This window comes from Oryctolagus cuniculus, chromosome 14 (genome assembly GCF_964237555.1).
Source record: "Oryctolagus cuniculus chromosome 14, mOryCun1.1, whole genome shotgun sequence".
Lineage (NCBI taxonomy): Eukaryota > Metazoa > Chordata > Mammalia > Lagomorpha > Leporidae > Oryctolagus > Oryctolagus cuniculus.
The window spans coordinates 76644309-76659901 of record NC_091445.1 but is presented as its reverse complement, the minus strand read 5'-3'; the positions used below and the strand labels follow the sequence as shown (position 1 = coordinate 76659901).

Here is a 15593-nt window from a genome sequence, read left to right as displayed (position 1 = left end):
CTGATGGAGCTCCTGGTTCTGGGCTTTGGTCTGGCCCAAGCCTGGCCGTCGCAACCTTTGGGGAGTGAACTGGCAGATGGAAGATCTCTCTCTATTTCTCTCTCTGTAACTCTGCCTTTCAAATAAATAAATAAATCTTTTTTTAAAGACCTTTCTCTCCCTCTCTCTTATGATACAGCCTTTCGATAATAAGAATTCAAGTTTATATTTAGCTTATCTCTATTTTAACAATAAATTAATTCTTAAAAATTTCATCACAGTTTTCAATTTCAAAACTTAATGAAAAAGGAGGGTTTCTGCTACGGATAATTCACTAGAAAACCCCAATACTTGTTAAATAAAGCTTGGCTCTTCCACCTGCTATTTTGCTCCCCATATGCCCACGACTGCCAAGGCTGGGCTGGGGCTGGAGCCAGGGACCCAATCCAGTTGTCCCATGTAGGTGGCAGGGACCCAACCACTTGAGCTTTCACCACTGCCTCCCAGGGTCTGAAAAAAACAGGAAGCTGGAATTGGGAGCTGGAGCCGGTAACTGACCGCCCCCATGCTTCATTGTGGGACACTGTGTCCTAACAGCATCTTAACCACTAGGCTAACACCCTTGCTGATGCTTAACTGACCTCAGTTCTTCTAGCCAGGCCTTCTCTCTTGCTAACTACACAGTCAAGTCAGTAAGGGTGAGGTCAGTATCCTCTTTTCTCCTTTAGGACCAGTTCCATGCTGGCAACATAATGGGGCCTCATGAGCCTGGTGAAGCTCTTTCCTCTGGTCCAAAGCACAAGGCCAAAGTCATTCCAGGAAGGATGATTCCATTTGCCCAGCTAGCTGCTCCCCCAGGACTTTTAAATCTTGAGTTCTCTTTCTGTGAGGCCTGAGCAAAGCTCAGCCCAGAACACTTCTCCTTCTCCAGCCACCCTTGTCGGCTCCCACCCAGCTCAGTGGTTTGCATGACAACAACTGGAGTGTTTACCTTGAAATTATGTCCACGCCACGTAGCTAAACTACTTTCAGCAGGGTTGGGAACATCGGGCCAACACAAGTGAGTCAGTTTGCTAATAAGAGATAATACAAAGTGAGTCCAAGAAGCATTTTTAGACACTGCATGGCGGAGCCTGAACAGTGGGGCTTTGCTGAAGGGAATTGTGTAGCTCCCTATCAGATGAGGGCAAGCTCCCACCAAGCCCTCTGCAGATGTAAGGGGAGGAGATCTCACCCCAGGCAAAGCCAGCCCCATCCTTTCTCTCCTGCCCCTGTGTCTCCAACCTGGTCCTGCTGTTGGAAATGGTGCCACCACGTATTGCCCAGGAGGGTCACATCCTAAGCTTACAAGCTAAGTTACTGCTCTGTGATTTCCAAAGGGGTGGCTGTCACGAGCAACTACAGCATGACCTGGAGGTCACTCATGGCCTTCACCCCAGAACCAAGGAATCAGAAGCCCTGGGGAGGGGCCTGGTCCTAATGCATGCTAAAGAGGAAGAGTCAAGTGCCTAATGGACACGAATTTGTGCTGATGACCTGGTGACAACCAACACTTGGTCACTGAGGATGACATTAGCGTGACCATTACCTAAGTGCAGCTGCCCAGTGGGGAAGGGGCCCATTTGGACAGAGAGTTCTGCTAGGGAAGGACCGTGAGGGCAGCATGAAACACAAGACCCCAAAGACAAGCTTCTTTCCCCACGCTGGCCAGGGCAGGTAGGACAAAGGCCCCTGCAGCTGGCCATCCAACACCACCCCACAAGCAAGGAGCCAAGGCGTGTGACATGGTTCAGTCCCTGCTCTGCCTCTTGCTGATGACAGGGACCCCTCAAGACTTTGCAAGAAAGGGACCTTTTCTCTAACTCGAGTCCTGGATAGCAAGTGCAGCAGGTTCATCTGTGGGCAGCTGGACACCCCGGCCTCTACAAGGCCTAGACCTGGACCGTGGAGCTAAGTGAGGGTGAAAGACCTCTTGCATGGTCAGAATCTAATGAACTGGAGTGTGGCTTCCATCATCTCAGCAAAGGCGTATGGAGTTCACAAATGAATGAGCACCCCCTTCGGAGGGGAGAGCCCCCCTCCTACCATGTGCCTGGGATGCCTTCCACCCCGTCACACTTCTCCAGGCACCTGCTGTTCCTGCAGAAACTCACTTGGGCTTCTTGAGACCGTAGGCCACAGTCAGGATGAAGAGAAGGAGGAGGCTTCCTCCAACCAGAGACGTTATAAGGACAATCTCAAGGACATCTTTGGGAAAAGGAGAAGAAGCCAGTGGTAAGTTGATTTCCTTGCTTTCTTGACAAATATCAGAGATTCACTTTTTCTTCTAGCAGCTTCAGCCACACATTTCTAACTTTTCTTCCCATTCAATTCAATTCTTTTCCATTAAAAACAAAACCCTGAGGTGAGTGGTCCCCCATCTCCCTCATGCCATGGATAGATGTTGTGCTCCCAGGGCCATCTTCCAACTTCATTCATCCAGTGAATAACTGGAGCACTACCCTGCGTGAAAAACCCAACAGCCATCAGCAAGGACTGTAAGATCCCCACTCTTGGGGAGTTTGTATTCTGGGAGGAGGTTCAGGCAATACATAAGATTATTTCAGATTGAAATGGGTAAGGAGGTGCAGAGTCCCTAGGGCGAGGCGGGAGGGAGGGCAGCAGCCTTAGATTGGGCAGCCAGGGAGAAGTGAAATTTGAGCTGAGAAAGGGAGCCAGCCAGGCTGAACTAGGGAGAGGGCAAGGCTCTGAGGCAGGAGCAAGTTAAGGAACACAAACCGAGGCAGAAAGTAGCAAAAAATGGGGTTGGTTCAGACGAAGAAGGACCCTGAAAGCTGCAGGAAAGAGTTTGGGTTTTATTTATTTATTTATTTATTTATTTATTGACAGGCGGAGTGGACAGTGAGAGAGAGACAGAGAGAAAGGTCTTCCTTTGCCGTTGATTCACCCTCCAATGGCCGCCGCGGCCCGCGCATTGCGGCCGGCGCACCGCACTGATCCGAAGGCAGGAGCCAGGTACTTATCCTGATCTCCCATGGGGTGCAGGGCCCAAGGACCTGGGCCATCCTCCACTGCACTCCCTGGCCACAGCAGAGAGCTGGCCTGGAAGAGGGGCAACCGGGACAGAATCCAGCACCCCGACTGGAACTAGAACCCGGTGTGCCGGCACCACAAGGTGGAGGATTAGCCTAGTGAGCCGCGGCGCCGGCCTGGTTTTATTTAAAATAGGATGAAGTCCGGGCTGGCGCTGTGGCATAGTAGGTTAAGCCTCCACACAAACACTGGCATTACATATAGGTGCCGGTTCGAGTCCTGGCTGCTCTACTTCTGATCCTGGACCCTGCTATGGCCTGGAAAAGCAGCAGAAGATGGCCTAAGTGCTTGGGCCCCTGCATGCATGTGGGAGACCCAGAGGAAGCTCCTGGCTTTGGATCGGCCCAGCTCTGGCCATTGCAGACGTTTAGGGAGTGAACCAGCAGATGGAAGACCTCTCTCTCTCTCTCTCTCCCTCTCTCTGTCTGTAACTCCTTCCAAATAAATAAATAAATCTTTAAAAAAAAAAAGAATAGAACAAAGTGGTCGGTGGGTTTCAAGCACAGGATCCAGGGCTTAAAAATGTGGCTGCCACAAATCAATGCATTACAGAGGATCCGAGACAGCAGCAGGGGGATCTGCAATCTGCAGACCAGGCCTGGAGACTGCCAGGCTCCAAGGCAGGGTCTTGCTTCAGATATGACTCTTGGAGAAAGTTCCATCCATTGATGCAATTTGTACACTTAAACAGCGACATCAAATAGTTCTAGAACAGCAACGTTAGTTCAAAAAACGGAACATGTTTTCCAAAGATAGTAATACTCTAGTCATGTTTTCCGGAACCACACTGCTATTTTCTTTAAAAATGTTGTAAGAGCTTTCAAGAATACCCCAAGCAGACAACTTTTAGTTTGTACCAGTTATTGCAAAACCTGGCAGTGTTCCAAACTGTTTATCTAAAAGGTTGTTCTGTCTTTAAAACAGTTTTAGTACATCCTTAAAAAATAGTCTCTCTGCCACTCAAGGACTTGGCAAAATCAAGCTATTTCTCCCACTCTCCTTCCTTCTTTTTCCTTCCTCTCTCTCCTCTTTTGCATCTTCTCCCCCTTCACTGGCCATGGATGACACTGTGTTACATTTTACCTTATTTGTTTACCTATTCAATCTTTCTTGCTCTCTATTTCTTAACATAAGTGCTGGTAAATCAAACATATATCTTTTTCCTCAAAAAACTCCTTGAACAAAGGGAAGTCCCTTCCTATGTGTCACTGGTCTTTTCAGCCAAGGTTTTCCTCCATGGTCCTATTGTACAGTAGCCTCTGACATACAGAAACTGGTGCCTGTGAACTTGGGGACAGCCTTGAAGTGGGAGCTGGCTTGATGTTGAGACTACAGTTGGTGTTAACTTGATCCCTCCTCTGTAAGCTGATTTGGCCCATCCATAAAGACCTTTTCTAAATTTAGCTGTCAGTTTTCCTGTCCTCCCTCCTCTCTTTCACCCATCTGCCTTCCGGAAAGTCTTCTCCCTTAGGTACCTGTCCTTGCATTTGGCTTCTGCCTGCTTTTGGCAGTGGTCATTTCTGATTGGCCTAAGGTAAATACCAGCAAGAGGTACTCAGGGCTTCAAGGAAAGACTCACTAATCGACAACGTCTTGAAGTTTATTGTGGTCCCATTGTGTCCCCCAGCACTGGTACTGGCCATAACCCGGACAGCATAGGAAGTCTTCCGTGTCAAGGACTCCAAGTCATACTGAAGAATGCTTGAGTTGACGGTCTTGGCTAAAGGAAAAACACAAAAGTCAAACATCACAGCCACATGGGCTGGAAGTTATGTTGAGTAGCACCAAAGTAAGAGCACGGGGCCCAGCACCTCCATGCGTGACCACCTCACACTCTAACCCTTATCTCTGACATGTACCGAGTGTACTGACCATGTCAGGGCTATGTTTCTCTCTCTGCATCATTACCTGACATTTGCAACTTGCAAATTCCTCTCTTCTATGTGCTTATAAAGTATATGACAGGTTATTATGAACTAGTCACCTCAATGTGCTAAGGAAATACCATACTATCCCCCAAAATATGTACAACTGTTATTGTCAGTCAAAAAGGCATAGCAGGTGAAGCCATCACCTGCAATGCTGGTTCGAGTTCTAGCTACTCCAGTTCCAACCCAGCTTCCTGCTAATGCACCAAGGACTTTGGCCCCTTCCACGCATGTCGGGGAGCCAGATGGAGTTTTTGGTTCTTGGCTTTAGCCTGGCTCAGACATGGCTGTTGTGGCCATGTGAGGAGCGAAGCAGCCTCTCAAATAATGTTTTAAATAAGTAATTTTTAAAACATTTATTTTATTTGAAAGAGTTAGAGAGAGAGAGAGAGAAATCTTCTATCTGCTAGTTCACTTTCCAATGGCCAGAGCTGGGCCAGGCCAAAGCCAGCAGCCAGGAGCTTCTTCTGGGTCTCTCGTGTGTGTAGGGGCCTACCTTCTGTTGCTTTCCCAGGTGCATTGGCAGAGAGTTGGGTCAGAAGTTAGAGCAGCCAGGACTTGAATTGGTGCCCACATGGAATGAATGCCAACACTGCAGGCAGCAGCTTAACTCTACACTACAGTGCCAGCTGCAAAATCAGTAAGTTTTGAAAGGCAAGGAAATTAAAGAGACATTTCTCCAAAAATAATATACAATTGGCTAAGTACATAAACAGATGCTCAATAGCACTATTATAAATTATACATTATATCTACATTAGGTAAATATAAAGAATGAGATATCACTTCACATCTACTAACTATAATTTTTATAAAAATGAAAAACAACAACTGCTGGCCTGAAAGTAGAGAAACTGGAGCCCTCTTGCACTGTAGCTGGTGGCATGGTCACTGGGAAACAGACGCTCCTCAGTGAGTTTCACTAGAGCAACTCTACGATCCAGCAGATCACTCTAGGGCAGATTTCCCAAAGAAAGGAAAGCACAGACTCAAACAGGCATCTGTATGCTGACGTTCACAGAAGCATAGTCATTACTGCCACCGGGTTGAAACAACCCAGAGGCTCATCAACTGAAGAATGGATAAAGAAAGCATGGCTTCTCCATGCTGTGGAACATTATTCAGCCATGACAAGGAGAAGTGCTAATTGATGCCACTGTGTGGTGAACTGTGAAAGCATCCTCCTAAGTGCAGGTCGCCAGACACAAAAGCCACGTGTCGTATGGTTATACTTATGTGAAGTATTGAGGAGAGGGAATCCAGACAGGGGCAAAAAGCACCTTGGTAGGGGCCCAGGGCTGTAGGATGAGGGGAATTATGGGTAGAGGGCTTCTATTTCTGTGGAAATAGAGAAGTTCTGGCAATAGAGTGGCAGTGGATGCCCAACCCTTTGACTGTACTGCCACTCAAATGTACATTTTTAAATGTTTCCAGTGATAAAGTTTATGTGTGTCTGACCATAAAAAAAAAAAATTAGCCTAAATGGGAATGTAAACACAGCCCAGAATTTAGGACGTCAGAAGGCGCCATGGGCTGAAGCTAAAAGGCTGGCTTGGAGTCAGTCAGGGGCCCCGTGCTAGGGTGGGTGCTGCTGGTGCGGCTGTGTGCCCCTGCACTCTTCAAGCCAGGCCCCCCGGGAATAAGCTTCAGGGGCTCACAGGTAGGCCACCTGTCTAGAGCCGGACCAGGACTAACGGCACCAACTCCTCCCACTGCCACAGTCCCTCACATACTGTCACCTGACTCTCATCTACCCCCCACCAAAAAATAAGAGGTGAGTGCTCCTGGCGCCACTTTCAGAGGCATTCACAGACGCCGAGTGCAAGTGCAAGGCCGCAGGTCCCTAGCCCCTGTGACAGGGCTACACCCAGCTTCTCCCCGGGGCGGCAGGTTTTTAAAAACGTGATTACAGACACACTCACAGAATTCTCTTCCATCTTCAGCTTGGTAAAATATGGTGTAGTTGTTGATGAAACCATTTCTCTCCCTCATGGGAATTTCTTTCCATGTGATTCTGGCTGTCTTCAGACCAATGTTCTCCACCTTGGTCACGGGTCCTTTCGATGGAACTTGAGATTACAGAGAGACAAGTGATCAGCACTGAACCTCGCCACAGCGGGTCTTCCCCGCAAGGGCTCTGCTAGGACTCGAGCAAAACCGTGGTGCTGGAGGTGAGGGCCGAGCAGGGCACGGGTGAATGCGCTTCTTTGGGATGATTATTTTCCGCTGTCACCCATGCTAAACAGAGGAAGAGAGGTGCTGTCCGACCGGAGGAAGAGTGTTTTTTACAGACCTCTTGCTCTGTGTGGCACCCAGCTCTTCCACAGTCATAAGCTGCCTTTGCACAACAGGAGCTGATCCCCAGTGTTGAATCTAAGACACGTTAGCTTCCAAAGAGGCAGAGAGGGCGGACGAGCAAGGCACCGCTTATTGCCACACAATTAAACTTAATGTTTTAATATGTCCTGTTTAGGATGAACTCTGTAACTCCTTTGGTTGATATTTTAAAAATTTGTTTGTTTATTTATGTTTATATTTATGTTTAATTTTATTTTCATTGAAAGTCAGAGAGAAACATAAAGAGAGATAGAGAGGGGCTGGCGCTGTGGCATAGCGGGTAAAGCCACCGCCTGCAGTGCCAGCATCCCATATGGGTGCTGGTTTGAGTCCCGGCTGCCTCACTTCTGATCCTTCTCTCTGCTAATGGCCTGGGAAAGCAGTGGGAGCTGGCCCAAGTGTTTGGGCCCCTATACCTGTGTGAGAAAGCCAGGTATAGCTGTTGCCACCATTTGGGGAGTGAATCAGCAGATGCAAGACCTCTCTCTGTCTCTCTCTCTCTCTCTCTTTGCCTCTCTATAACTCTGCCTTTCAAATAATATTTTATTATTTGAAATATTTTATTTATTTTATTTATTTGAAAGGCAGAGTTAGAGAGAGAGGTAGAGACAGAGAGAGAGGTCTTCTATCCGCTGGTTCACTCCCTAGATGGCCACAATGGTTGGAGCTGTGCCAATCCGAAGCCAGGAACCAGGAGCTTCTTCCGGATCTCCCATGTGGGTGCAGGGGCCAAAGGACTTGGGCCATCTTCCATTGCTATCCCAGGCCATTGCAGAGAGCTGATCAGAAGAGGAACAGCTGGGCCTTGAACCGGTGCCCATATGGGATGCCAGTGCTTCAGGCCAGGGCTTTAATCTGCTATGCCACAGCGCCAGCCCCAAATAAATACATCTTGAGAGAGAGAGAGAGAGAGAGAGAGAGAGCAAGCGCGCGCACTTCCATGTCCTGGTTTAAGCACCCAAATATCCACAACCGCCATGGCTGGGCCAGGCCACAGCTAGGAATGTGGAACTCAATCCAGGTGTCCCATGTGGGTGGCAGGGAGCTAACTACCTGAGCCACCACTTACTGTCTCCTAGGGTCCCCATTAAGAGGATGCTGGACTGGATGTGGAGCCGGGCCTGCAGCCCACACCCTCTGGTATGGGATGCAAGAGTTCTAAGTGGCAACTCAGCCACTGCACCAAAAGTCCATCCCCCTGAGTTGATCTTTGTTAAATGATCCCCAAGTCTACCCACCCAGCCACCCTTGCTTTGAAATTCAGTGCATCTACAACCTGACCATAACTGAGTCAAATTCATATCGATTCCTACAAGATGAAGGTGCAGCACAAACGTGTCCATGGCAACCATGAATGAGTGACAGGCATTCACAGCCCTAGCTGAATGTTGTGTGGGCCCTGGTCTTCCCCTCCTCCCAGCCTTGTCTGTACGTACTGCCTTCTTTGGCATAAGCCTGGATAGAATATGGCTTGCCCACTTCGTCTTGCAACACTGGATACACAGAGATGTTATAGCACCACAAAGGTTTTAACTTATCTGGAAAAAAAAAAGGAAGAAAACAGCATAAATGCAGAGCATGGCAGAGTAAAAAGAACGCTGCACTCAGAGCCGTGGCCTAAGATGCGTGGATGACGCTCCCCTTCTTTGCACTTTCCTCCTCCGGGAAACAAGCTTGGGCTGGGTGGTTTCTACATCAACTCTTGGCCTAAGATGTCCTGATTCATTCTTAGAATCAAATCCTGCACCACTCTGGCAAAATGACAGCGCCACCCAGGAAGAGAGAAGGAAGAGATCCAGTCCCTTCTGCTTCACGGATTTTATCGTATGATTTGGGGGCCCCGCAGAGAAAAACTCAGCCCTTCTGTCAACAGCTCTGGAGAACTCAGACCCCATGGGTCCTAGCCCCAGGGCCGGCCCACCTCCCTGCGCATGCTCAGTTCTTAATAAGAACGCTTGGCCAGTGCCGGCTCACTAGGCTAATCCTCCGCCTAGGGGCGCTGGCACCCCAGGTTCTAGTCCCGGTCGGGGCACCGGATTCTGTCCCGGTTGCCCCTCTTCCAGGCCATCTCTCTGCTGTGGCCAGGGAGTGCAGTGGAGGATGGCCCAAGTGCTTGGGCCCTGCACCCCATGGGAGACCAGGAGAAGCACCTGGCTCCTGCCATCGGATCAGTGTGGTGTGCCGGCCGCAGCGCTGCTGGCCGTGGCGGCCATTGGAGGGTGAACCAACGGCAAAAGGAAGACCTTTCTCTCCTTTCTCTCTGTCTCTCTCTCTCACTGTCCACTCTGCCTGTCAAAAAACAAACCAAAAAAAACCAAAAAACAAACAAACAAACAAAAAAAACACAAAATGCTGCTATTCAGCCTTGAGTGGGAAGGACAGGATGGAGGCCTTCTCCATGTGTCTCACTTGGGCAGGGACTTTCATATAAAGGCTACTCCATGTATCAACAGCTGGGGAAAAGGCCTCGCTCTTAAATGGGCAACCAGACCCAAAGCGAGTGTCCTAGGTAGGACAGATGGGATCCAACCCTGGTGTTGTCCCAGGATGCTCAAGATATGCAGGAAGGGCTCTCTGAAGGTGGGTGCTGCACGGTGTTTCCCACCTGGTGACACCCAGACTCCTGGTCTGATACCCACAGCTTTGTGTGCCAGCTTTGCCCAGGACATGCCAAGAAGCGTGTCCCTTCGCTGTGCTTGTGGGAGCTCCTCAAGTGCTACCCACCACATTTTCAGCTGGCAGCCCTGGTGAGCAGGAAACCAAAGCCTGCGCAGAGGGCACTGGGGGGGGGGGGTCCCACACTGGCTACCTTGCTGGATTGTCCACTTCTTGGCCCCAGACACAGATTCCCAGGACAAGGCAGAAAGTTCTGAGTCCAAATCTGGGACCCACTCAACCATCCAGGCGTCCACCTCCAGGTTGCAGCTCTGCCACTCCACCACCAGCAGGCCCTGAGCCAGCCTGGCCTGCATGCCCTCGATGCACTGAAATGCTGAAAGGAGAGAAAAATATTGCATCATGGCCGCCCAACTCATCCCGCCCCCCCCCCCATGGTGCACCAAGCACACTGGCATCTGTTCATTGCCCAAACTGTAAAACAGGCAAACTTCAAGACCCCCCCTGTAGCCGCCCCTGCTGGTGCAGTTTGCAGCCTTGTATTGTAAATCCCTTTTCTACACCCGAGGCCTTTGATGGCTTTTGCACCTTCTTTGCTGCCCCAGAATTGACCCGTTTCCAGAAACAGAGCTCATAAGAGAGCTGATGACTAAGAAGACTGACCTTCCACAGGTGACGCTGCAGGTCCAAAGGAAAGCAAAGCTCAGACAATGAATCAAGACCCAACTTCACTCCAGCGTGCCCCTTCAGGAACCACCGCCCCCTTATCTCGGAGGGCACCTGTTAGGGATTTGAACCCTGCCCCCCAGGGACTACAGAATGGGCCTTATCTGGAAGCAGGCCTGCCGCAGATGGAGTGAGTTCAGGTGATGGGCCCTGAGCCGGACCCTGGGGTGTCCTTGTAAGTCAAGAGGGATTTGGAGACAGAAGCAGACACTCAGGGAGGTGCTGTGTGAAAGCCAAGGCGGAAATGGGTATTATTGGAGCTGCTTGGAGCCTGGGAATACCAGGAAGCTGGAAGAGGAGGGGGGGGGCCTCCCCTGGAGGCTGCGAAGGAAGCAAGGCTCAGCGGGCACCCGGATCTCAGACTCCCAACCTCCAGAATGCCGAGGCGCCACGCGTCTGCTGCTCCAAGACGCGCAGCTGGTGCTCTGCCCCCGCAGCCTGAGCAGGAGGAGACCGCGCCTTCCCCTCGCCTGGCCTCTTCCCTCTGGTTCCTTTCCTGCTCTCCCTGCAGGCACATTCTTCATAAATGACTTGCTCACAAACCCTGGCCTGGAGACAAGTCAGCGCTGGGACCCAACCCTACATTCTCCTCCCACCACGCCCGCCCGGAGCCCAGAGGAGCTGGAGGAGCAGGGCTTGAAGCACGGGCTGGGCCCCAGGGACTGAGGAGCCCTCGAGGGGCAAGAAAAAGGTTGCAGGAAGCCCCGAGCCACCCCTCCAAGGGGAACGGTGCTGCAGAGAAGCGCCCAAGCCAGCAGCTGTGGAGTGAGACTTACTGCCGGGTCCTTCGTCATTCACTGAGGACTCTGCGAGCAGTCACCTCCCATACAGCCCGTCCCCCACAATGGTGGCAAATGCTGACCCTTCCTGGAGAGGGGGCCGGGGGCGCTGACTGTGCACGCCATGAATTTCTTGCAATAGTAGGAGCCCAGTCACTTTGGGTCTATCAGAGAGAGTTCTCAAGGGTTGGTGCGCTTGCCTGTGGCCAGCTGTCCTGGCCCACGCTGGATTCTGTCCTGACTCTGTCCCGCCCTCCTCCTCAGGTCTTCTCTCAGCTCAGTGGCTGAGCGGACTCCCAGAACACAGACGTTCAGGGGTCCTGCAGGCTTGTCTGTTCCAATCCCTCACGCTGAGGATAGGAACCCAGAGGCCCTCGGGCGTGACTAAGCCCAGCTCAGCACCACACAGCATCTGTGGCTAGAATTCTAACTCATTTTAGTAACACCAAGGTTACTGGTGTTACTAAAGGTTCTGAATAAAGTATCGCACCAGTTTGGAATCCTGCAGACCTTGACTGAAATCCCACCAGGGAGACCCTGGACAAATGACCAAGCTTTCCTGAACTCCTCATCATCTGTAAGATGGATCAAACCATATCTATTACAGGTCATTCCAAAGTTTAAATGAGATAAGCTATGTTATGCTTAATACATATCAGTAGATAATATATGATAATTATACTTAATGATAGCTTTACATTAAATATTACTATTATAACTACTCTCCAGTGCCTTCTACTTTATTAAACAAAATCTGGTATGGTAAAATTCTGGCATGGTAAAATGGCAGTAAAAGCTAATGTACTTTGTGATGGGGTGGGTATTGTGGGGCAGCAGGGTAAGCCACCAGTTAGGATGCCCACATTGCCTTGAGAGTACCTGAGCTTGAATACCGACTCTGCTTCTGAGTCAGCTCCCTGCCAACGTGCACCCTAGGAGGCAGTGGATGATGGCTCAGTTACATGGGCCCCTGACACCAGCATGGAAGACGCAGATGGAGTACCTGGCTCCTGGCTTTGACCTGGCCCAGCCCTGGTTTTTGTGTGCTTTTGGAGAGTGAACCAGAGGAAAAAAGATTTCTCTCTGTCTCTCTCCAACTAATAAATAAAAAGGTATCTTTTTAGAAGATTTATTTATTTATTTGAAAGACAGAGCATCAGAGAAAGGGGTGGGGAGGGAGAGACAGAGGGAAGAGAGAGAGAGAAAGAGATCTCCATCTATTGGTTTATTCCCCCAAATAGTCACAACAATCAAGGCTGGGATGTACTGGGATGTAGATTCTAAAAGAGAAGAGAAAGGGGAGACATTTGGCCTGTTGGTTAAGATACCAGCTAAGATGCCTGCATCCCATGTCAGAGTACCTGGGTTAAATACCCAGCTGTGACTCCTGATTGCAGCTTGTTCCTAATGCAGACCTTGGGGGGCAGTAGTGATGGCTCAAGTAATTGAGTCCCTGCCACTCACGTGGGAAACCTGGATTGTGTTCCTAGATCCTGGCTTTGACCTGTCCCAGCCCTGGCCATTGAAAGCATTTGAGAAGAGAACCAGTGGATAGAAAATATCTTCTCTCTCTCTATTTCTCTCTCTCTCTCTCTGCCTCTCAAATAAATTTTTTAAGAGAAAAACAGAAATCCCAACTCTCACACAACATGCATCCTACTGAGGAAGAAAACTGTTACAAAATAAATGATAAAATATATTAAATGAAAGCTAGTACTAAATGAGATAGAGAAAAAAATAAAGCAGGAAAAGGAAATCTATTACTTGCAATTCCTTCAATAAGAATCAAAGAAGGAATTTTATTCCAAATCATGATATAAAGAATTTGCTTGGGAGCAATAAAATGTTAAAAACTACTTAATCAAAGTGTCATGAATGGGGCCAGCACTGTGGTGTACAGGGTAAAGTGTACTCTGCAGTGCCAGCATCCCAGTTTTGAGTCCAGCTGCTCCACTTCTGATCCAGCTGCCTGCTAACGCTCCTGGGAAAGCAGCAGAGGGCAGCCCAAGTGCTTGGGCCCCGGCACCCATGTGGGACACCCCAATGAAGCTCCTGACTCCTGGCTTTGGCCTGGCCCAGCCCTGGCCATTATAGCCATTTGGAGAGTAAGCCAGAGGATGAAAGACCTCTTTCTCTCTCTGTTTCCTCTCTCTCTCTGCAATTCTTTCAAATACATAAATAAATCTTACTTTAAAAAGTATAATGAACAATTTATTGACAAACATAACCAAATTCTTCCTAACTCAGCAGTCACAAGGGAGGGGGAAAAGGAAGAAAATTAGAAAGAGAACATTAAGCTAAGGCTGGGGATGTGGGCAATACCCTTTGTGGAGAAACCAGTTCAAAAAAAAGCTTCAGTCCTAAGGCCAGTTTTATCTAACTCAACCCACTTCACACCCACTGAGACCAGACAGATAAAGCTGCTGCACATAGAACTTCTAGGCCTATGACTTTGGATTCTATGAGTCAGGAAGTTTCTGACTTTTAACACAGGCTTTGTTCCAAAAGGACTTTGTCAATAGGCTCATTAATTACCAACAGATTCTGTCCCGCTCAGCACCAATCTAAAATGTCCTCATTCCATTTTCTTTGCTTTGTTTTGATTCAGAGAAACAGGTACCCTTGAGAGGATGTGGACTGCTCCTTGGCCAACTGAATGGGGCCAGGCCCCTAGGAGGAAGTTTTTATCCTACTTACGCTTTTCACGGATAGCTGGGATCCTCAGCTTGGCCTCTGGGGAAGGCCCAAGAGAATTGTAAGACCTCACAGTCACCCGATAGGTCTCGCCGCCCAGACGCAGTTTGAACTGCTGGTCCGTGGTGTTCTCTGTCTCTGTGAGGTTAGGATTGTTTTCCGGAGTGTACTGAATGTTGTAGAAAAGTGTTTCCTCCAGGACTGGGGCTCCTCTTGCTTTCTGAAATAAAATTTATTGTCACCCCCCCCCCCAAAAAAAAAGGAAGAGAGAGAGAGGGAGATAGAGAGATTGAGAAGAGAGAGGCACTGATACAGTGTAGTGCGGTGGGGATGGGTGGGTTGTAGGGGTAATGTTAATCAATAGATGCTAAACTGCAAACGAGTCATCCTTCTCCAGGATGCTGTGCTGGTAACCCTCCAAGTGCCAGCGATGGATTTACTCGATGGTTCCTTGGTATCAAACCTTTTCGTAAGCCAACTCCGTGAGGCTCAATCAGGTGGATGCCTAAATCAGAGAAAGTAAACCACCCTGGTACCTTCTGGCTGTATCTTTCAATCTATCCCACATGGGCAGAGAAGAAAAAGCTGGAAACACTGCCCCTTTGCTTGTATCCCAAGTCTGGTCTCTCCGTGGGTCATCTCTTGCCTAGAGGCCTCCAAGGATTAGATAATACCCACACCTGTGTCTGTTATCGCCACATCACTCCTCCCTAGGGAGGAAGCCAACTTCACAGCACTAAGCACTCCCGGCCTGGCAGAGGACTAAGAGCTGAGATGAATAAAACATTGAGGGCTTCCCTATCTAAAGTGGAACTCCCAGGGCTCCCAGCCAAATTCTTGTTTTCAGAGTTGAACCTTGGCTCACTAACAAAATGTGTCGCCTGAGTGTCAACGTGTTGAGTAGTTCCCAAGAATTTAGGGCTTCCCAGTCGTTTACTTTCTGTTAGTAATCATGCGCGGAGGTGGAGCAGAATGACTAAATGTAAGGTCAGACAGGGTTTTAGGAGTCACTTTGTCCTTGACGCCAGCCATGGCCTAACAGATACACTGGCTCCTCCCTGGTGACTAGGATCTTTCTCTCTCGAGACAACCCATTCTCTTTTTAAAAAAGCAGCTTTTTTTGGGATATAATTCATATTCCATAAAATTTTAAGGTCTGCAATTCAATGGTTTTCGGTATATTCAGAGTCATGCAATGAACACTCCAATTTTACAGAATTTTAGGACCTTTTTTTTAAAAACCAACTTAAATTCTTTGAAAACTCTCCTCTGAGGCAAAAAGAAAGTCAATCCACAGGAGAAAAGAAGGAGGAGGACACTGAAGTCCATCTCAACTATTTTGCATGACCCCTAGCCGCTGCTATGTAGCTAAAACCACACGTGTGTAATGTCATTTGTCCTTTCGTCTCCTAAGTCATCGGTTTCTTTCTTGATAAAGGAG

The 15593-nt window shown here is 49.0% G+C and overlaps 1 protein-coding gene across 2 annotated transcripts in view; it reads right to left on the bottom strand.

Moving 5' to 3' along the window:
• IL31RA (interleukin 31 receptor A) overlaps nucleotides 1–15593 on the bottom strand; it is a 79836-nt gene that overhangs the window by 7828 nt on the left and 56415 nt on the right. For both annotated transcript variants that reach the window (XM_051853449.2, XM_017344724.3), the window contains exons 8-14: nucleotides 14156–14372; nucleotides 10147–10329; nucleotides 8774–8875; nucleotides 6923–7069; nucleotides 4652–4792; nucleotides 2133–2226; nucleotides 971–1052 (exon numbers count right to left, since the gene is read on the bottom strand). In XM_051853449.2, the coding sequence (XP_051709409.2) occupies nucleotides 971–1052; nucleotides 2133–2226; nucleotides 4652–4792; nucleotides 6923–7069; nucleotides 8774–8875; nucleotides 10147–10329; nucleotides 14156–14372 (966 nt within the window). The remainder of the gene's footprint in view (nucleotides 1–970; nucleotides 1053–2132; nucleotides 2227–4651; nucleotides 4793–6922; nucleotides 7070–8773; nucleotides 8876–10146; nucleotides 10330–14155; nucleotides 14373–15593) is intronic.